This window comes from Diabrotica undecimpunctata, chromosome 4, assembly GCF_040954645.1.
Source record: "Diabrotica undecimpunctata isolate CICGRU chromosome 4, icDiaUnde3, whole genome shotgun sequence".
In the NCBI taxonomy this organism is placed as follows: Eukaryota; Metazoa; Arthropoda; class Insecta; order Coleoptera; family Chrysomelidae; genus Diabrotica; species Diabrotica undecimpunctata.
This window is the reverse complement of record NC_092806.1, coordinates 137,221,485-137,244,394: the sequence shown is the minus strand read 5'-3', so window position 1 is coordinate 137,244,394 and position 22,910 is coordinate 137,221,485. Positions and strand designations below refer to the sequence as shown.

General features: G+C 33.2%; 1 protein-coding gene across 3 annotated transcripts in view; it reads left to right on the top strand.

Annotated features, from left to right (window-relative positions):
• The window catches only part of LOC140440098 (uncharacterized), a 457,243-nt gene that overhangs the window by 73,432 nt on the left and 360,901 nt on the right, over positions 1 to 22,910 (top strand). For all 3 annotated transcript variants that reach the window (XM_072530372.1, XM_072530371.1, XM_072530373.1), the window contains exon 2: positions 7,650 to 7,823. In XM_072530372.1, coding sequence (XP_072386473.1) covers positions 7,650 to 7,823 — 174 coding nt within the window. The remainder of the gene's footprint in view (positions 1 to 7,649; positions 7,824 to 22,910) is intronic.

Below are 22,910 nucleotides of genomic sequence, written 5' to 3'. Positions count from 1 at the left end.
TATAAAATATATCTCAAATAGTGACTGAGTTGTCAATATGAATAAGTCAGATAAAATAAAATTATTAGAAGAATTTTTTTACCAAGTAACAAAAACAAAATTTGTTTAATTTATTGGTATTTCGTATTTTGAGTTAACGATTTCCAAAGTGCAACTCGAAACTACAAAATAAACTTATTTTAAACTAAAATTGTGGCTTATTCCCAATAAAAATAGTAAATTACAATATTATGCCATAAGAAAATAGATTAAGAATAATTTTTATTTTAAATAAAAACACACACACACACACAAGCGTAAAACCCAGCTCCTACAGAGATATGTGTGTTAACCATTCCTTCATTTCGTCTTTTCTACACCCCTTAGTGGGACATTTTTGCACTTGGACATTGTGGTATGATACATTGTCTATAACCAATACACTACGGGCTGGTATATTAGGAATAAGTTTTTCATGAATCCATTTTTTATAATTATTATAGATCATTTCGCTATGATAGTCTCCAGACTTCGTACCAGATTTAAATGTCAAACATGCGTTTTTTATGAACCGGCGTGAACATTAACCTTCGGTGGTATTGTCTCCCCAGTATCTGTCATGGGTATGAGAGGAATGAATATAAGTTTCATCCATGTAAATTATGAGCCGATTTTTTTCCCTATATTGCTTAATATTTCTGAGAAACTTCCTCCGGAGCACTTGTATATCGGGTTTTCCATTAGGATTTTCCTGTTATTCTTCGCCTTCTTCCATCGAAATCCCATATCTCTCATCACTTTTCTCAAAGTTTCATGCGACCCTGTATAAATATTGTCTTCATTATTTTTTTTTTTTTTTTGTTATATGTCGCAATGTAGGAACTCGTTTTTCCGTGACATAACAATTTATTATTATACGCCGAAGTAAACCTTTGTCAAAATCGCCCAAGTTGGATTTTGGTGCAGATCTCATTCTTTTGTTAGGCGTCGAAAATGATGTAGAAGTACCTTCTTCTGTATTTTTTATTTCACGAGAGATCCGTTTTATAGTGGCTATACTTATTCCCGTTGCTAAGGAAGCACGCTCTTAAACTTTTTTAAAATCTTTAACATGCGGATTTTGCATCGCTTCTCTCTACATAAAAATAATTACATTTGCTATTATCTCCCTCGTTTGTCCAGACAAGACTTTGCCTTCTAATTTTGAATGAAAATCCATGTTTATAATTTATAATACTTAACAATAATTATTAAAAAAGTCAAATCTATTGTAATACGATATTTCTTTAACACACAGTAACTTTAAACATAATTAAAATAAAAAAAACTTTGTCGCAGACTATACAAGTACCTTGCACTTCGAAGGGCCAATAAATAATAAGGACGAATTGTGTTATGGTCGAATGCGCATCGTGGGGGAGCCTAATTTCAAATCGGCCAAGTATTACGTTAAATTTGACAAGCAATAACCTCCTTCGCCGACTAGAGCGCTGAAATCACTAGGTTCAATAAAGTCGAAAGTTTTTTAGACATAAATGTCTAATATGTCATAAATTTTAACGCAATGCAACCATCAGTACATTTTTGATAGCTGCATAACGTGTTTGAAAAAATGACGCATATGGGGAAAAACGATTTTCGATCTCCCATCAAACATTATTGTGAAATAAAAGGACACAGAAAACAAAAGAAAAGTTTGATAAATATTATGGAACTAATGCTGCTTCAGAATACACTGTCAGCGTATGTCATTTTATGAAGCGCCATATTTTCTTTTGCAGACTGTAAAAATCATGTTCCATTTCTTTCGAACAGCTTTCCCAGTGATCATTTTTTTATTTTTCTTGTATACACTATTATTTGTAAGAAAACTAAAAAAAATTAAGCATTTTAGTTCATAATATTAATAATAATTCATACTATTCTGTACTAAATGCTTAATGATTTTGTTAATGGATATTCGAAAAATATAAAAACATCAAAATTTTCCTTTTTTCATATTGTTTTTCGTAGAGAAAAGTTACTAAGAACCTTTTTTGTTCAGAATGACTCAAAAAAGCGAAAAAAAACTTCGTTCGGGACGAAAAAAATGGTTTCAACAATTTTTAACGTATTTCTGGACCTGGCAACATGCAAATTTGTTAAAATGGGTCCTTTTTGAGTAAGATTGTGCAAAAAATCGAATCAGAATATTTTGCCTAGTGGATACGTAATGACTTCCTGGACTAATATGCATTCTCAGTATCATTATGCATCACTTCATTATGATACCGAGCTGTAATTTTTTATCTTTTATGGCACAGTTGGAAATTACAAATCTTTCAAGAAATTTTGCAACTATAACGCTTACATCTGTATATATGTAATCCGAACTCGCTATCTCCCGTTTATAAATCAAGTATTTACTTACATTCGATTACCGAGGCCGTCACCTTTTTGCTTTAATATATGTTTACTATTTAAAACTAACCTTCCTCAATATTCAAAATAGATGCAAACTTCGGTTACAGACGAAACGCCTCTGTACATTTCTTGTGATTATAATAAGAAGAGAGGATGCATATATTTTATAATCAAGAGACTTGCATTGTAAGTTCAACGTTCACTTGTTGAGAATGTTGAATCATTAAATTGCAAAAGAGCAGTCGTTGTAGGCTTGGCTTACGATTTATTCCTTGAATAAAATATAAATGTGAAATATTCTGTTTGGAAATAATTACCAGCAAAAAGTTTAGCGTAGACAGAGGCGTAGAGGTATCAGCCAAACGGTAGAGGGTCCCAAATAAAAGCAACTTTTAAAATACATTTATAAAAGTACAATGTCAACACGTAATTTTCTTCTGAATTGGTAACGTGCCCCATCCCTAAGGACATTGGCGATCATCATGGCCCATTTGACTCTGTCTGCAGCCGTTCTGAAAAGTTCTATTGACATTTTCCCACTCCATTGTCTCAGATTCTTCAGCCAGGACATGCGTCTTCTCCCCGGTCCTCTTTTGCCTTCCACCTTTCCTTGTATGACCAGCCGCATCAATTCTTATTCTCGTTTCTTAGTATGTTACCAAAGTAGCTCATTTTTCTTTTCTTTATAGTGTTGAGTATAAAGTATTCTCCAACGTATTGTACAGAAGATTGATCCCATATGCTGAACAAATAGTGCGGTTTCCTACCCAATAAATCAACAACGGATCAAATCTTCACAGTCAGGCAGATTCTTGAGAAAACGCTTGAGTTCGGAGTTGACATCCACCACATATTCGTGGATTTTAAAGCCGCATACGACTCAGTCAACAGACAAAAACTTCTACAGGCTATGGTGGAATTTCAAATGCCGCTTCATCTTGTTCAACTAACGGAACTTTTCCAGACCCTTCCATTGTAAAAATGGACTGAGACAGGGAGATGGACTGTCGTGTCTCTTATTTAACCTTGCACTAGAAAAAGTAATTCGAGAGTGCCATATTAATACGAATGGCACCATCTTTAATAAATCTGTACAAGTGGTCGGATATGCAGATGACATAGACATTACTGCTAGGTCTACAAAATCTCTGATCGAAGCATTTCGATCACTAAGGGCGTCTGCACTTAGAATGGGATTGAAAATAAACGCACAGAAAACCAAGTATATATATTGTACTAGATCAGGCAACCAGATACCTAGACTATTAATTGATGATCTGGAACTGGAAGGTGTGGACACCTTCATCTACCTGTGCTCGCTGCTGACCAAAGGCAACAATGTCAGCGAAGAAATTAAAAGAAGAATAGTGCTTGTCAATAAGTGCTATTATGGCTTGAGGAAACATGTGATGGGTAGCTCTTTCGGGGCGACAGACTCAGTAAACACAGGTTTGAAATAAAAATAAACCTATTAATTTAGTATATATACAATAAATAAAAATAAAAAGGAATTCTACGTTGAATACTTATACAATGAATAAAACTAAAACGAATTCAGCGAAAGCTCCGAATACACTCGCAAACAAAATATTTAGCTGTGCAGACCCGTGGCAATGTTCAATACACAATACCGACGGGTTCCGCTTGGTTAGGGACAGAGTATGATCCTCAATACGGAAATCTCTCTGTCCGGAATGGCTCGCAGGTTCATTACACCGGCGAGTCAGGGAGCCTAGAGCGCTAGCTACAAGACTATCTAATTCCGCTATTCACACGCCTTAAATAGCCGTTCTGAATCCCACTTTGGCCGTCACGTTGTAGAAGTGGGATGCGCAAATATTGACACTACCCACGGTTCGAACTGTTAAACGATCAGAGCATCGTTACAAACATATGGCCCCAAAACTACCCAGAAAAATTAAAGTTACCATATATAAAAACACTAATAAGGCCAGTGTTAACATACGGGTCTGAAACGTGGTCACTTACACAGAACGACCAAGAATTTCTTAAAACGTTTCGAGAGAAAAATTCTAAGAAATATATATGGAGGAATCCAAGAACAGGGTTTGTGGCGTAGGCGCTACAACTTTGAGTTATATAGAAGTTTTGGGTGAACCTGACGTTGTAAAATATATTAAATTAGCACGCCTTCGATGGGTAGGACATGTAATTAGGCAAGATGAAGATGCAACGATCAGGAAAAATTTTCGACCGAAGAGGACCAGTAGGAAGACGAGTCAGAGGAAGAACAAAACTTAAGTATCAAGATAACATAGAGGATGATCTAAAATCTATCGGAGTTAAAGCATGGAGAAGAGTTGCCAGAGACAGGGGCGAATAGAAGATTGTTCTGAAGAAGGCTTTGGCTCATAACGAGCTGTAATGCCACTGATGATGATGATGATAGTGTTGAGTATTTCTTTATCTTTTTTCATTTTTCGTAGCGTTTCCCCATTTGTTATGTGTTATGTCCAAGATATTTTCCACATTCTCTTCTCTTCTCTTCTCTTCTCTTCTCTTCTCTTCTCTTCTCTTCTCTTCTCTTCTCTTCTCTTCTCTTCTCTTCTCTTCTCTTCTCTTCTCTTCTCTTCTCTTCTCTTCTCTTCTCTTCTCTTCTCTTCTCTTCTCTTCCTCTTCTCCTTCTCTTCTCTTCTCTTCTCTTCTCTTCTCTTCTCTTTCTCTTCTCTTCTCTTCTCTTCTCTTCTCTTCTCTTCTCTTCTCTTCTCTTCTCTTCTCTTCTCTTCTCTTCTCTTCTCTTTCTCTTCTCTTCTCTTCTCTTCTCTTCTCTTCTCTTCTCTTCTGTTATTTATTATTTTTATTAAAAAATAAGCACAATTTTAGTTTAAAATACGTTTTTTGACGTTTCGATTTACACTTCGGAAATCATAAATAACCTCGAGAAGCTGTAACTATTGAACGACCTATCACAAACGGTGGGTGCCAATTACCCAATATAACTACTTCCGAAAGTTAGAAGCCAATGTAGAACAATATAACTCACAACTTTCTTGGGAGCCAATTGCTAGAACTCGTTTATCTCAGTCTCTCAGGTGTGAGAACGTCTTATCTTAGAAGTAAATATAAAAAATGAGTTTGGCTAAGATAAATAAACTAAGATATTAACTAATCATATTTATTGTACATACAAAAATATAAAAATATTAATTTTGATATCAAATTAAAATCAAACAAAGCAAATCTTGCCTATAGCTTTACATAAAAAGATTTGTAAATGATACTTATGGCATCGGATGTTACCTTTAAGTAGCTGGACAGGATTGCAGAATATAGTGGTGTTGCTGATGTAGCTGAATCTAGATACTTTGATGTTTATATCTTCAAGTAGCTATTGAGTTCTTAATAGCAGCTGCAGTTAATATTGCATGGTCGACCATGTGCTGTGGAATTTTTCACCCAAAAGGATGGACAAGAATAAGGCCAAAAAACTAGAGAAATTAAATTTGTCTTAGTAACGTCATATGTTTTGAAATATTTCCTTGCCATACGAAGATTAAAAATAATTAAAATATTAAGTAACAAATAGCATAATTGGCAAGAATAAAATGAATATAATTATTATTAGATAAAATATTTTAATTATATTAAAGATACTAACTGCATATGATTTGAGAAGAAGCATGTGGGTTGGGGTTAGATATATATGTACAAAAAATGACATTATAAAAAGACAGATATTGGTTATATTAAATATATCTTACCCCAGAAAAGTTTAATATAATATGTATAAAATGAATTTTATATAGAGAAATGCCTTTTTGAAGATGAACAGTAACATCCCCTTCTATTTTTAAGTACAGCTGACATATATATATATATATATATATATATATATATATATATATATATATATATATATATATATATATATATATATATATATATATATATATATATACTGAAAAAGCGATAAACACTTGTAATCAACGCTGATCAGTTAGACTACAAACACAACTATTTGGGTATGCAGTGGAAGATAGGACAAAGAAATACTCTTTTTAGTCTACCAAGCTTTCGCAAATCTTTATTTGCATCATCAGGGTGCTACAAGAAACAAAATTAGTACAAATTACAGAATAAAAATTATTTTGTATCTTACACTAATTGAGGTTAGTTGTCATGGTGTTTATACAATGAAATGGACAACTCATCTGACTTCAACAAATGATGGCGAAAACTTTTCAAAAAATTTTGTTTTAAAACGTTCTTTTATAAAACACATATTTAAAAAAACGAATAAACTTATTTTAACCTTCAATTGTGGCTTATTCCCATTAAGTAGGGTACAGTACTTACTAACAAGTACAACTTACTAAAAATTTTACCACCAACAGTGGTGGACAAAGCTAAACTAAACATGCATGACATTTAAGCAAAAAAGGGACTTTTTTCATTCATTTCATTATTGTGAAAAAACTACGCATTCTAGATAAAAACGTTCAACAGAAGACTTTCTTGAAAATACTTACTCTTTAAAATCAGCTTTTCTAAATTTAAAAAATGTTTATACACAAAGTTATTGCAAATTAAACCCGAAAGTAAGCATGTTTTTCAGTTGTTTATAATTATTAAAATAAACAATAAAAAACATTTAAAGCATATTTCATGATGTGAGTTTTAATGTGGTCTACTACATTTGCGGAAGATTGACACAGTCGGTCAAGTAGTTTTTTAACAGTTATATTTGTTTATCCCATTTTAGAGAACAAAGGTCATTTTCAAATGGCTGTACAGGTGCTTTGTCAATACTTGTCTAATTTTTTTTTTGTCTGATTCTCTTTATAAGGTCTTAAATTTTCATGTTTTTTAAAAACTATAATAATTTTTAATTGTTTAAATACAAATAATTGACGCAGAATAAAGTAGCATGACCATTATATCGGCAATATCGCTAACTTATGTCCCGCGGTATATTTTCTTCTTCCGTTTGCCGACCTGTGCCGACGTGAAGAGAGCCTTTCCACATTCTCTGAGATGCCGGTTTTTCTCAGTGCGGAAAGAGGTGAATTCGGAATTCCGGATACGTTAAAAGAACTATTCTTAATGTGTGATTTCAAAGTAATTATTATTTATTATTTAAAAGTAATAAACTATTTATACCAAACTTGATTGTTGTACTATTCTATGGATGTTAATATTTTTTCTTTTTTCGTTGACTGATGCGAGTTTGTAAACAAAAAAATATTTTATTTTTGTGTAATTCACATTCTCATTAACACATTTTTACGTTCTGTATTATTTTTCAGATGCCGAATACTTCCTTCACAGTGGTTTTGGTCATTATATGTATTTGGAGACCATTTTGGAAGAAACTTCCGATGATCTACGATCGGAAAGTGACGCCGATTCTCGGGGATCCCCCGTGGGCTGGTTAGCGACTGATTCTGAGGCCGGATCTGTAATCTGCATCGAACCTCCAGGTAATAATTTATTTTATAAATTATAAAAGAAAATCGTTTCTATGTTCTTCCTTTTCCGTAACCGATACTCCGTTGTTTTCACTGAATCTTCCAATTTCTGTATTTCAAGTTTTCTCATAATAGAATGTATATATTTAGAAAGTCTTGTAGTTTTATGTTTATCCTTTTTCCTTTTGAATCTCGTTTGTTTATTAATTAAAATTAATTACTAATGAATTACTAATTATTAGATAAAATTAAATAAAAGCAATTTAATTATGTTCTTTATTTATTTGATAGTTTTCATTTACTGTATTGTTACATTCATTGTCACATTCTAGAGAGATAATTAAAAAGTATGTGTTCTAATTGAATGGATCCACCCAACTTTATCTCTTCTTTACTATAGCATACTTCTTTTCATATCTTTTTATCTATTAAACTTTATTCTTTACACTCAATTCATACTCTACTTTTCATTTTTTGGTTTAATCTAAGCGTATTTCAAGTTCTTTGGTTTTAGTGTGATATTTAAGCTTATATAGGTCGGCGTGATATCGACTGGTCCTATGAAGACTGTAGTTACTCATTTTTTATTTAATTGAAATACAGTGGTACTTCGACATACGAGTCGTAATCTTGCTCGTATGTCAAATTGCTCGTATGTCAAAGCAATTTTCCCCATTGACATTAACTGAAATGCCATTAATCTGTTCCAGTCCGCAAAAAAAAACACGTTAGTTGTTTTTATTAAATGTTTTTAAATAAGAAAAATGTATTTAAAAGAAGAAACATTTATTTATAAGTAACAAAAAATACATACATATTCTGTAAAAACGTGAGAAAAAGTGAACTGCTTACGGAAGCGCTTAATTTTCGTCAGTTGTCTTCGCTTTTTTCGTCACACTTTGCCCATTTTCATCTGCAGATCGTTTAAAAAAACTGTCCAATGAGGTTTGTTTCTTCCTTCCTTTCAGAATATTGGGGAAATTTTGGTTGTACAACACCGATGCACGACCAACTTTTTCGGGGTAATTTTTTTCCACGAACTCTGCAACTTTCTCCCACATTCCCAGGATCTCCTTTATATCTCTTGTACAGACAACGTCTTCCAATTCTGGCTCCTCTTCAAAACTAATTTTTCGTTGAACCACCGTATGCTGCTGTGAATGTAGTTCGTCTAACTCCTCGGTTGTCAGCTCCTGAGACTGTTCCTCGCCTCCTGAGAAATTCGTTCACATCTCTTTCATCCACCTCCAGACCCATGGATTTTCCAAGAGAAATGCAGATGTTGAGGTCCTTGTTGTAACACCTAGCCAGGCCTACTCAATAATTCTTAGGAATATTACTTTGTTAAAGTGGTCCTTCCAGAACTCTCGAAGGGTAAGGTTTGTGTTCTCCGTCATCTCAAAGCAGCACCGAAAAATGTGCTTGGTATACAACTTCTTAAAATTAGAAATCACTTGCTGATCCATGGGCTGCAAGAAAGGAGTAGTGTTGGCTGGTAGGTACAGAATCTTTATAAACTTGAACTCTTGGAGTAAATAATCTTCGAGATTTGGTAGGTGAGAAGGGGCATTATCGAGGAAAAGAATGATTTGCATGGGTAGGTTGTTTTGCTGTAGATATTTTTTAACAGAAGGAGCAAACACCAGGTTTATCCACTTCACCAAGAATTTCCTGGTGACCACGCCTTTTGATTTGCCCTCCACATAACTGGCAGTTTTTCTTTTAAAATCTTATATGACTTAAAAGCTCTGGGATTTTCTGAATGTTATACTAGAAGAGGTTCTCTCAGGACTCTTCTCCTTTGCCGTTATTCGGCATTTTTTTTTTTCAGAAAATCTCTGTCTCGTCATAGTTGAAGACTTGCTGGGGGATGTATCCTTTGGCTTCTATCAGTTCGGAAAACGTTTTGATTTAAACCTCAGCTGCTTTCACATCCTAACTTGCTGCCTCACCATGCCTGACGACGGAGTAAATGCCGGTCCTTTTTCTAAAGTTGTCAAACCAGCCCCGACTGGCTTTAAACGAGTCTTCCGATTTCATCATTTGTGGAAGTGTGTGGGATCTGCTTCAGCAAATCTTCGTAAATCGCTCCTGACTTCTCACATATGATGCTTTGGGTTAAGGTTCCTCCTTGAAGCTGCTTCTCTGTCACCCACACCATTAGTAGTTTTTCCATCTTTTCATGGAGAGAAGTCCGAAGCTTAGAAATTAGCGTAACGCCCTTAGCTGGCATTATATCATTTATCACCTCCTTCCTTTTAAGTACGAGTACAGTACATATCATTGATGTAGTACGCCAAGTCAGTTACTCGTACACCTTGCTCATGTTTTTCAATGATTTGACGTTGTAGTTCAATAGACAACATCTTCTTCTTCGAACCCATGATTGTAAAAATAAATGTAATATTGTAGTGTAACTCATCAACAATACTTCGAGGGAAACAAGCAAAGCAGACAGGGAATCCGAATTTTTGTCGGATTTAACTTCCAACGACCATTTAATTTGTCGGTCGACGTAATAGTCACGTACAGACCCGTAAAATTTGGTTTCTAGTACTCGTACAGAGTATACGGTATATAAATTCGCTAAGGATTTTTGCTTAGTTAAGGAGATATGTTGTGGAATGCAATTTTTAGATTCCATATGTCTCTATTAACATCTTTATCAACGTGTGTTTTGCCTTGCAATTCTTAGAAGGCACAGATTAAAGCAAAAAATCTGAATTTGCTTTTGAAAATTAGTTTTTCGGAATAGAAAACGGATTTTAATATCAGATGTCGCTATTTGCGTCCATACGAAGCCATGTTAGAGTTGCTTCCTAAGACAGAAGAGATTTATTTTCACGTTCAGAGCGACTGTGAATAGCCGTTTTGAAGAGCCCTTTTAGGGCGAAATACGTATAAGCGGATACACAGACGCACTATACGTAGAATCAAATCTTAACTGTCTTTTTCCTTTTATTAAGTGATACTTTTAATAATGCTCTTACAAGAGTAAAACAGATTTAAGACAGAAATGGTCATAAGTGACTTTTGAATGAGTTAATATAGTTTTCGATAGAGATATTTTTAAAGTAATAAATACCTGAATTATTTGTTTCTTAACTTTATTTATATAAAATACTACATTTTGAAGAGTTTACTGATCTAATTTGCAGTTTTGTATTTTAATTTAATTTTCCTCCTCTGACTCTTCTTCGCTCTCAACTGAATCAACTTCGAGCTCGACTTTAGGAGGTACATAACTCTTTGAATTAAGATTTTTATAAAATCCATGGTACATTGTGAGTTTTTTGCTAGTGTTACATAGCCACAGTAATCCTTTTAGCTTTTTTTCTTCAATTGGTAATGGTGCATCATACAGTTACGGTGGAAATTTGATGGTAGTGGAAGGCCACTGCATTTTTGATTTACTTTTATGTCACAACTTCTAAAATCATTATCGAATTCGTATTTAAACATTATAGAATTTTGGTATTCATGCGAAAATTGTATTTCTCGTATTTTGCTAACTTTTATTGATTTTTTTCGTTGTCAACTTTCTAATTCTCGGTATCAGTCAGTTGTTTAAAGTTTAAAAAATTATCTTGGGGCATTTTCGTAATATCATAAACTCTTCCTGTAGTTTTATCCATTTTGATTAATGTGACCCACTGTTCTGGCACATATACAACCGATTGCCTTTTCTTTAAATTTTACACGCATGCATATTTTTAAATATGCACGCTGTAACTCAAGATACGATGATTTTCTATGGTTTTTTTTTCATAAATCGGATGTACTATAAAACGCGCACACGTAATATTGGCTGCATAACTATATTTACTGAGATACAATTAGTACCTGGGGAAGAGATCATTATGTTTTATTCTTTTGCGCTCGTAACTTAAGAAAGTGGAAAATTAGTAACTACAGTCTTCGTTGGAAGATAATAAAACAAATTTTGTTTTTTGTTACTTGGTGAAAAATTCTTCTAATAATTTAATTTTTTCTGACTCATTTATATTGACAATTTAGACATACATTATACATTTTAAAGTAGACGAATTTAAAATGGTATTGCCAATATTGTTGAGTTGCGTTCCTGGGACGACTTAACTTGTAAGATAGTTCATTCGATTACATGAGATCAACTTTAACTTGAGAATATTTGTCAGAAAAAATCATAGCATGGAATCCGTCTTTAAAAAGACAAACACATGCCATGATAACAGTAAAATCCTCCTGTTAGCGATTCCATAGTAAATTATGAGGGAAAACCAGGAAAAAACCTCATAAGACTATCCCGACATGGTAAGTATTTGGTCGTGCATTTAGTTCACCTTCAATAAACACCAAATTATGATTTTATATGTTTGTTATTTAAAAAACATAAATGAGGTATCCTCTATATGTTACTGACTTACTAATACTGGTATTTTCCTTTTAATAACTTCCTCTTTTAATATAGTTAACTAGATTAACCTTTCCTGGATGTTTTAATCTCTAAGAACGATACTGGATATGAGTCTCAGGTGTATAGAAAACCAACACACACCAACAGATATTTAAATTTCAAATCAAATCACAATATTAATATTAAAAAGGGAATCATTAAATCCTTATACGATAGAGCCAAAATTACTTGTTCTAACGAAAATTCGTTCTTAGAAGAAAAACATTTGTTAACATCTGTTTTATTAAAAAATGATTATCCTTTATCGTTTATAAAAATAAGGAATTTTCAACAATCGACCGAATAGAACAGAACAACTTAGAACGAGGTCCTACAGCATACACAAGGAATAATACGAGGGAAATAACAATACCATACATAAAAGGATTATTAGAAAACTTAAAAGGATAGGAAATAAATTCAAAATTTCAACAACATTCAAAACAACAAACACATCTAGGTCTATTTTGTCTAAAACTAAACCTAACAATGAACAAGAAAGGACTTATATTAAAAATAGAGAATTTGATAGATCTCAAATATGTAAACCCGCATGGGATAATGAACATAGGGTTCAATGGAATGATTCAAATATAGTCCCAAAAGAAACGGATGGTAAAAAGAGAAAAATCAAAGAAGCGGCTCTAATTATGCTATGTCGCAAATTACTCGGCAGAATGTAGTAGGATCTGGTTACCCATATTAAAAGAGGAAGTTATTAAAAGGAAAATACCAGTATTAGTAATTCAGTAACATAGAGGATACATCATTTATGTTTTTTAAATAACAAACATATAAAATCAGAATTTGGTGTTTATTGAAAGTAAACTAAATGCACGACCAAATACTTACCATGTCGGGATAGTATTATGAGGTTTTTTTCCTGGTTTTTTCCTCATAATTTGCTATGGAATCACTAACAGGAGAATTTTTTTGTTATCATGGCATGTGTTTGTCCTTTTAAAGACGAATTACATGCTATGATATTTTCTGACGGATATTCTCAAATTAAAGTTGATTTCATGTAATCGAATGAACTATCTTACAAGTAAAGTCGTCGCAGGAACGCAACTCAACAATATTGGCAATATCATTTTAAAGTCGTCTACTTTAAAACGTATAATGTATGTCTTAATTGTCAATATAAACGAGTCAGGTAAAATTAAATTATTAGAAGAATTTTTCACCAAGTAACAAAAAACAAAATTTGTTTAATTTGCTAATGTTTGTATTTTGAGAACGATTTACGAAGTGGAAATTGAAACGTGAATAAACTTACTTTAACCTTTAATTGTGGCTTATTCCCATTAAAATAGTAATTACTTTAAAATGCCACAAGAAAATAGCTTCAGAGCAATACTTGAACGTGATGCTTTTCTTGCTGTCCTTTTGGCCTACTAAGGACCACAAATATTTTTTCATCCTTCTCATGACTTACTTTTCCTCCTCTGCGCGTAGTGAACACTATGACACAGATTTCTATATATATCTCCTTCTGCGTAACCAATTCTAAATATCTAAATTATTGTTTTTTGAATTGTTTACTAACTTTATTATTCTAGCCTTTCCTCTAATCGCCTTTTAGTATTTCCTACTCCACTACGGCATCAACATATAATAAAAAGGTGTCTCCTTGGAATTACGAAATATTACTTCACAGTTAGTTGTATATTTTCATTGTACGGTACTGCAAGAAATTTAGCTATTTTACCTATTCTTTCAGTGTAACTCTATTTTCTAATCCTATCTAGTGTAATATTTGGCATCGCTACATTTCCTTCATTCAACAATTGCAGTAATTTATCCCACTGGTCTAATGAAGATTTTCAAAATGAAAAGTATCTCTTTATTTTCATTACTTAATACGTAAAAGTATCTAGAGCAAGGAAGAAAACCTGTCACAATAATTACTCTGAATATATTGTAACATTTACATAATCTATTTAGTTTATTTCACCCAACGTCGCAATTGTTTATTACGAGAAATATCACTAGTTTTTATTATCCTACCTGCTACAGTCCATAACCTAAGTAATCAAGATAAATATGTAAATTGCTAATGTCTCATTGTTGAACGGTTGATCTCATACATATAAATCCCATTTGCTATTGTGTTGTAAATTGTGTTTTTTTAATGAGTTCTGGCGCGGTTTAATATTCCGGAAATGGTGTTACAATGACTTGAGTTAATTTTTAAACTTTTTATAATTTTGAATTTAATATTATCAGAAAAAATTACTAGTAGTGTACTTCTGCGTCTTATTGTACCGTCTTCTAATGAAGATTGGAGATCACTTATTTAAACGCTTGTCTATCGTTTGCAACGTGAAATATATGTTCAACACTGAAGTTAGTCCAATCTCTGATATTCCTCAGCCACGATTTCCTCTTTCTTCCCAAGTCTTTTCTGCCTCTACTCTTAATTGCATGATGATGTGTAGAAGAGAGTGTTTATCGTTTCAAAGTATTTGGCACAGATACGATGTTTTTCTTATTTTAATTGTATTCGTACGCTTTATGCCATGTCCAATTCTTCATAACACTTCTTTGTTTGAGACTATTGCAGTGCAAGGAATTTTAAGAATACGCCTATATAGCCACATTTCAAATGACTCCAATTTTTTTAAGGATTGGGCATTTATAGTCCAAACTTTCTACTCCATATAGCAGTTGCGACCATACATAACATTCAATGAATCTCAATCTGATAAACATACTGAATTTCTTATTTGTAAACATTGACTTGTATTTTATAAATTATTTTCGAGTTATTTCAATTCTGACCTTTCTATTCTCATCTTGATCTATGAGTTTATAATTGCTCCAAAGTATTTATACTTGTCAACCATCTCTAACGGTTTACCCTCCAATGTCAGATGTGTGGTGTCAACAGGGGTTTTCGAGATTACCATGTATTTGGTTTTATCTATATTCGTTGTTAGTCCCATCTTTTTGCTTTCTCTGTTAATGATTTCTATAAGAAAAAAAGAGGTTAAATCTTTGTAAATGGGTATATTTAAAAAAAAACCTTAAAAGGGCTACATCAAATAACACGAACGTTTTCGGAATAATAATTCCATCATCAGGTTAAAAATACCTAAAATAAGTATAAACCATTTGAAGGGGTGAGTGGATGAAGGAAGTAAGTAACAAAAGTAAGTTTTTGAGAAATTTAACTCCAAAGTTTTATTGCTGGAACTTTTTTATTAATCGATTTTTTAAACCGATTTTTTTTATTCTCACAGGTAGGATATGTATAAATTTTATTGTAAAAACAAAAATCCCCCCGATTTTTAAAAACTTATTTGAAAAATATATATTTGTACTTACCTCTTTTATCCAAAAACTTTTTTGTGTTAGAAATTATGTCTATGCCAAAATGAAGGGGGTATGTGGACTTACCTCCTTTATCTAGGATAAATATTTGCATTTTCTTTTGAATAAGAGCTATAACCAGGAAAAAAATAACATGGATGTCAAGTAAACACTTATATTTTTGGTTTTACAAAAGACTGACAAACACTGAATTTCTAAGCAGCTTTTGAATCAGTCTAAGGATATTGTACCATCTTCTTAAAATTTTTGTTGCTCTATGATGGCTTCATAATACCACTTATCCCTTTCTGGAATGAAGCAAAGCTGTTCTTTTAGATTGTCTACCTTTTCTTTGCTTAAGGATCCAGTATTTTGGATATGACTTGAAATGTTGAATTCTTCAGGTAGAAGGGATGGGAAATTTTTCTGCTTGCGGATATATACCATTTTGAAAGGTGTGTAGTAATCATAAGACTTCTTGAAAAGGTATGATCCAAAGATATCTACGCGAATCCACTGTATCCCAGTTTTGAAATTAACCTTTTCATTAAGAAGATCTTTTTTTCTATTCATTAGTTTCATGGTTTTCATAATATTTTCCGTGTCTCTAAAGTGATGTTGCATGTCTATCACCATATTTTTCTTGGTTGAAGAAACAATCACATCACGATATTCATCAGGGATGTAAATGTTTTGATGTTTCTTTAGTCGTTTCTCAATACGTCCAAATGCTCTATCCGAGTCTACGTACGAGTGTCCTACCTCTGGAAACTTGTGCTCAATCGTTTTAAAGATGCCTTTGCCCACAAGATACTGAAACAAATATACCATCAAAAAATTTTTATTTTGCCCGGCACACGAGTCCGTCCACAAAACTAGATGATATTTTCGATTGTTCGTAGAAAACAACTAAAAATTTCCGAGCTACCTCTGGAAGCTTGATTTTCGGTCCATGTGCAGAAAACGGTTTTTTCCACATTTTTGGTTATTATGTGGATTTCTAAGTTGTAAAACCACATTTGTCTAAGATAAAAGGCTTTCGAGGTACTAAGCCTAGGTAGGGGCATAGTTTGCTTTAGATCCAATGTTACATACACAGTGTTCTCTGATTTGCTAGCAAATTCTCTATCTGCTTTTTGAGATTCAAACGCTGATTTGTAATTTTCAGCGTGCTCTTCATTACTTTTGCCAGAATCGCATGTGCTACATGTATCGCTTTTGGGATAACCAAAAGACAGATTAAATTCATTATTAAAAATGAATTGGTATGTAGCCTCTTTTATTTGAAATTTTTCATTTCTTCCGTCAGTTCGGCATTTGTCTAGGTAAAGTTTATGCATTCTAGGGATTGAAAGTTGCGGTGAAAGATATTTTTTGTGAATATTACAATGCCTGGAGTAGTGCGACTCTTCTGCCGGGAAACTTTAAATATGCTCAATGACGTAAGCAGCAACTTCAGCAGGGGTCTTGTTAGGTCTGACTGCGTGTTTTCCCCTTCTGTCCGGTTCAGGAGCATTTTTCCCTGATTTTATTGAAGTTTGGATTAGGTCAACCTTTTTCAAGCTGATTGCAAACAAGGAAATGAAAGCCCGTTTGCATACGGTATTTTGCCGGCCACTACAAGTTACATTGTATTGTTAGGTGGCAGTTTTATGCTTTAATGCTCCAGTTTTCTTTCTCATTGGTTCCCTTTTTTTAATGCTCTTAAAAAGAAGGCAGTTTTTTGCATTTACATCTAGTTTGTAGTAGGAAGAAAATATTGATTCCCTTTCTTCTACAGTTATTGACTGAGAACACTTGTAACGGCAATTTTCATTGCACAAAATCGCAGAGTTAACGGTTTTAGCGGGTTTTACTTGGCCTATTTTAGAAATGTAAGCTAGACCACTTTCTCTGCACTTGGTACGTTTTCGTGCTTTCCATTCTTTAATCTTTTTCTGTCTTTTTCTAGTTACTTTTACTTTTAGTGGAAATATTTTTTTCTTGGTTTTAGTGGGCCAATTAAGAGCCTCTTCATTTCCATTTTCAGGAAGAGCAACGATCTCATCATATGGAATTTACTTGTAGTTCAAAACTTTTTATTCTTTGTGGTATGGATGAAGGAAGTAAGTACTTTATCTTGTTACTTACCTCCTTCATTCACTAGATATTTAAAGTAGTATGGTCAATTACCTCCTTCATACGCTGGCTATCTCAGTTATTTTAAATCATAGAACGCTGGGGATAAGTGGAAAATTTAATTTAGCACTTACCACCTTCATCCATGCGGATAACTCATTTTCTTAAAAAATGTCACTTACTCCCTTCATCCACTCACCCCTTCATTTAATTAAAGCAAACGTCGTTTAATTAAATGGTTTATACTTATTTTAGGCATTTTTAACCTGATGATGGAACTGTTGTTCCGAAAACGTTCGTGTTATTTGATGTAACCCTTTTAAGGGTTTTTTAAATATACCCATTTACAAAGATTTAACCTCTTTTTTGTGATACGTGGTATACAGCCAGCTGCAGGAATTATTTTCCTTGTGGATTTCTGTAAAAATTTGTAAATCTTCTATATTTTCTGCCATGATTGCGGTATCGTCTGTAAATCTTATATTATTAATGATGCCCGCATTAATCCTTACACCTTCAGTTCTTTCCCATAGTGCCTCCTGAAATATTAGTTTGAAGTACACACTAAATAATTGTGGCGACAGCTCACATTTCTGTCCGAGTCCTCTTTGAATTTCTACTTGTTTGTCTTTCTAGGAAAGACAAATAATAATCAACACAATAACGTACCTGAATTAAGACACGAAATAGAAATCAGTTTTCAGGAAGTAAAGATAGCCATAAATTCACTCACAAATAGAAAGGCACCAGGACCAGACGGAATAATCAACGAGCTTCTAAAACACGGAGGAGAAAGTATAACCCTTGAGATGACAAAACTTAAAAACTAATATTGCAATGCAAGATACCAGACGCATGGAGAAACATCATCAAACACAATGCGCAGTCAGACAAGGTGACTCGTTAAGTCCACTTCTCTTTAATATAATAATGGACGAAATAACACAAGCAGTGTATAAAGGTCATGGTTTCAGAATGGGGAACAAAGATAGCCAAATATTATGTTATACAGACGACGTCGCATTAATCCCCGAGACAGAACGCGAGCTCCAAAGATTAACACACATATTCAATACAACAGCCAAGAAACACAATATGATAATATCAGCAGAAAAAACCAAATGTATGACAACATCTAAATACCCACTATGATGTAAAATCGAAATTGATGGGAAATTAATAAACCAGGAAGCAAGATTTAGATATCTGGGAATAGATATAACTAGTTACGGAGCTGTTGAAGAAGAAGTACGACAACAAAGTTTAAAAGCAAGTAAAGTGGCGGAATCTCTTAATGACACAATCTGGAAGAACAAACACATAAGACAAGAAACAAAAACAAGAATCTATAAAGCAGCAATTAGACCTATATTAAGATACACGGCGGAGACAAGACCTCACACATCTAAAACGAGACGACTACTAGAAGCAACAGAGATGAATATCAGGGAAGAGTCTGTTGGAGAAAGAGAGAAGCGAAAACATAAGAAGAGCATGTAATATAGAAGACATAAATAGATGGGTGACAAAACGGAAAGAGAAGTGGAACGACCACATTAGTAGAATGGCAGAGGATAGGATAGTACGAATAGCAAGAGATAAGTCACCAAATGGACGAAGAAGTATTGGCAGAACAAGAAAAAGATGGTGCGATAATTTAAACAATTAAGGAGGCTAATATTGAAGAAGAAACAGGCTTTAAAGCCTACATACAAGAAGGAAGAAGAAGGATTTTTAATATTTCTACTGGAATTTCATCAGGACCTGGCGCTTTACCACTTTTTGAGTTTTTAATTGCCTCTTTCACCTCTAATATTAGAATTTGTATATTTTCATTAGTTGATAATGTTTCGTTTATTTCTTCCGTTTTATCTGTAAATAAGTCCTTGATGTAATCATATTCTAAGAAGAAAATGATTATAAGAACAATTATTTTACAATTTATCATGTTTTGATTTTATGGGTACGGTTAGGCATATAATCATTTAAAATAGTATAGAACTGTCAATAATTTCTCAAGTGTATAAAAAATGTTAAGTTAAAATTATCATTGTTGTTAAGATCATTCATTCATCATACTAATATTCATATCTCTTTTATTTTGACATAAAACCTGGAATAAAACAAAATGTAAGTTTTACACCTCATTTAGGCACACCACACATACTTGCACCAGTCTGTTATAAATTGAGGCTAAGATAACAAAGACAAAATTTACTTCAATATGATGTAGTAAATAGCATAAATTATTTTAGGAGGTATTTTGTGTTTCACATTTTAGACCAGTCTATCCGTGAAAAAAATCATCAAATTCACGTAAAAATCTTACTATTTGAAAGTTGTAAAATTTATATGAGGGATAGCTTGTGACAAATTCTGGAAGACGTGCAGCTAATGCTTTTTTATTAAACAATCAAAAAAAGTGAAAAAATCATTTCTTGACTATAAAACTTTTTGTATAAATTTTACAGAAAAATGGTTCAAATAGAAATTATAGATCTTGAAAAGGTTTTTAATTTGCGAGTTTCTAAATTTAAATACATAAACAATTGACCGAGATAATTGCAAAAAACCCTTTATGTTAAAGTAATTTATAAATGTTAATAAATTTGTTTTTTTGCAAAATGATATTTAATATAAGTACTTGAAATTGTGGCAATTAATGAATTATTGAATTGTGCTTGATTTCAGCCAGATCTACCTAATAGTTTATGTTATTTGATTTGTTTATCCCCGACAGCGATTATTTAAACAATTGTACCTTCCCAAATAGTGACTTTAGAGGTTTAAATTTTGGGTTATATGTAAACAAATTTACTTCAAATTTTATTAAATTGGTCATAAGAAAACCGTTTAAAAATCTGACTTTTTATCTTATAAACATTTATAATAACTTTTGATGTTTTTTCTGTCACCCGCTTGTAAGTAGGTTCACTGAAAGGCTGGTGAAAAGGTACAATTTTTTTAAAAGAATTTTTTCTTGAAATGATATTTCCATTGTTTATTAACATGCTTAGTTCGCACTATGTTAGTATTTTAATCGAGTAGTAAGTAATTTATTAAAGTTATTTAGTCGAGTGAATCCATTTTATTCTATATTTTTCGGGCGAGCTAAACAAGTCCGGACCAATCGAATTTGAGTCGAATTAGTAGAGTTCATTAGTTAACGTAAAAATGTCGTTTTGATGTTAGAATGGTAGTAGATATATGAAGATACAATGGTAATAGTGCCCATCGAACTGACACATTTCTCAGGAAATGCTTAACCCACCCATCTAGACATAGTAGTAGTTAAAAATCTAGGACTACATACCGAGATCAGAACATTAAACGAAGGATCACAAGACCATAACCCCATACTACAAGAAATAGGGACAAGAGACGAAAACAACACAGCAACAAGAAAAAGAAAGAAAACAAAGTGAGTAAATTACAAAAGACTAGTTAGTATTGGAATCAACAACGTCCCAAAGATAAACAATCCACAAGAAATAGAAGAAAGAGTCCTAGAGTTCGAAAACATAGTACAAGTAGCACTTAGAAATAGCACTACTGAAGAAGAAATATTATATACACAGGAAAAGATACATAATAGGAAAAGAACAGAGCCAAAAAGAGAGCTAGAAGGACAAGAAACCAGGAGGACAAAAACAAACCGGCAAAAAGCAAATCGGCTAAACAGAGATGTGAAAACAGCACTAGCAGAACATAGAAGCCGACGGTGAGATGACCACGTTCAAGAAATGAAGGAATAAGGTACAAACATGCAAAACATATACTACAAAAAATGGAAATGGAGTTGTCTACACTCTCGAGGACTCTCGAGAAAGAGTGGAATTAAATTATCACCAAGACGAAGATGTAGACTTCATCGAAGAAGTCGAAAAACAACAAGAAATGCCCGAAGAACAAGAGGAGATCATCACACCTACATCTCCTCAAGAAATAAATGAACTAATTAAAAAAAGCTCACTGAGAAAAGCACCTGGTCTAGATGAAATTTCAAATAGAGCTCTGAAGTATCTACCAACAAAAGCAATAGTATTTTAACCAACATAACGAACGCAATCCTCAGATACAGGCTCTTCCCAATCTGATGGAAGGAAGCCCACGTTATCATGATTCCAAAGCCAGGAAAGAATACCACGCTTCCGCAAAACTACAGGCTAATACTAATCAGACTACAAGCTGAATCATACGAAATTGGACTAACCCCAGAAGAAACTTATACAGAAGTAAAACAATTCACATTTGTATTTAGGTATAAAACATATAATTAAAACTTTTAAAAAGTGTCGTCAAAATTTATACAGTAGCATAACGTGACGTTTTCGATCTAGATCAGATCATCTTCATTGCCTTCTTTTGCAATTAAAGCTAATACTAAAATTGTAGCTGTGACATCAATATATGGTTTTACATTGTTCCAAATTTAAATTCTAATGTGACTCTAGGTCGATGATATTGGATAAAAATTTAATACTTAAAGAGCAACATGTTTCTTTGCTCGACTTGAACACGTGGTTCTTGCAAGTTATAACGACTCAGACCTACTAACTAGTTTTTTAAACGATGATATGCAGCCAACTACTGGGATTTTCCCATTAATTTTTGATCCCAGAAGCTTTATTTATTTACTACGAGGGAGTTTTAGGTGGAGTCCCGGGGGTAAAAGTCGTAAACTTTTTTGCATCTTTTTTGGGGTCCCAAAATTGATATTCTTGGCAAAATTCAGCTTGTTCGTATGATTTTTAGAGATTCAGTGACTTGCTGGGAAGACGCTGAAGATCAGAGTGGCTTTCGTACTGGTCGTTCTTGTATAGACAATGTGTTCTGCCTAAAACAAACAATAGAAAAGCGTTTGGAACATAATATGGAGACACACATGGTATTTATTGATCTTCAAAAAGCGTATGACAGTGTCCCATTAGCCAAGCTATGGCAGGTGCTAGAAGACAAGAATATTCCACCGATTTACATTAACGCTGTAAGGGAGTTGTACGATGATATGACGAGTGTAATAAAGATTGGACAAAAAGTGACAAAAAAGATAAAAGTGACCAAAGGACTTCGCCAAGGCTGCTGCATTGCACCTACACTCTTTAAGATTTATTTGGAGGGGGTTTTGGATATTTGGAAAAGAAAATGTAAACCTATGGGTGTTAAAATTGGAGACCATACACTGTACAGCTTGCATTTTGCTGATGACCAAGTAATACTTGCAGAAGATC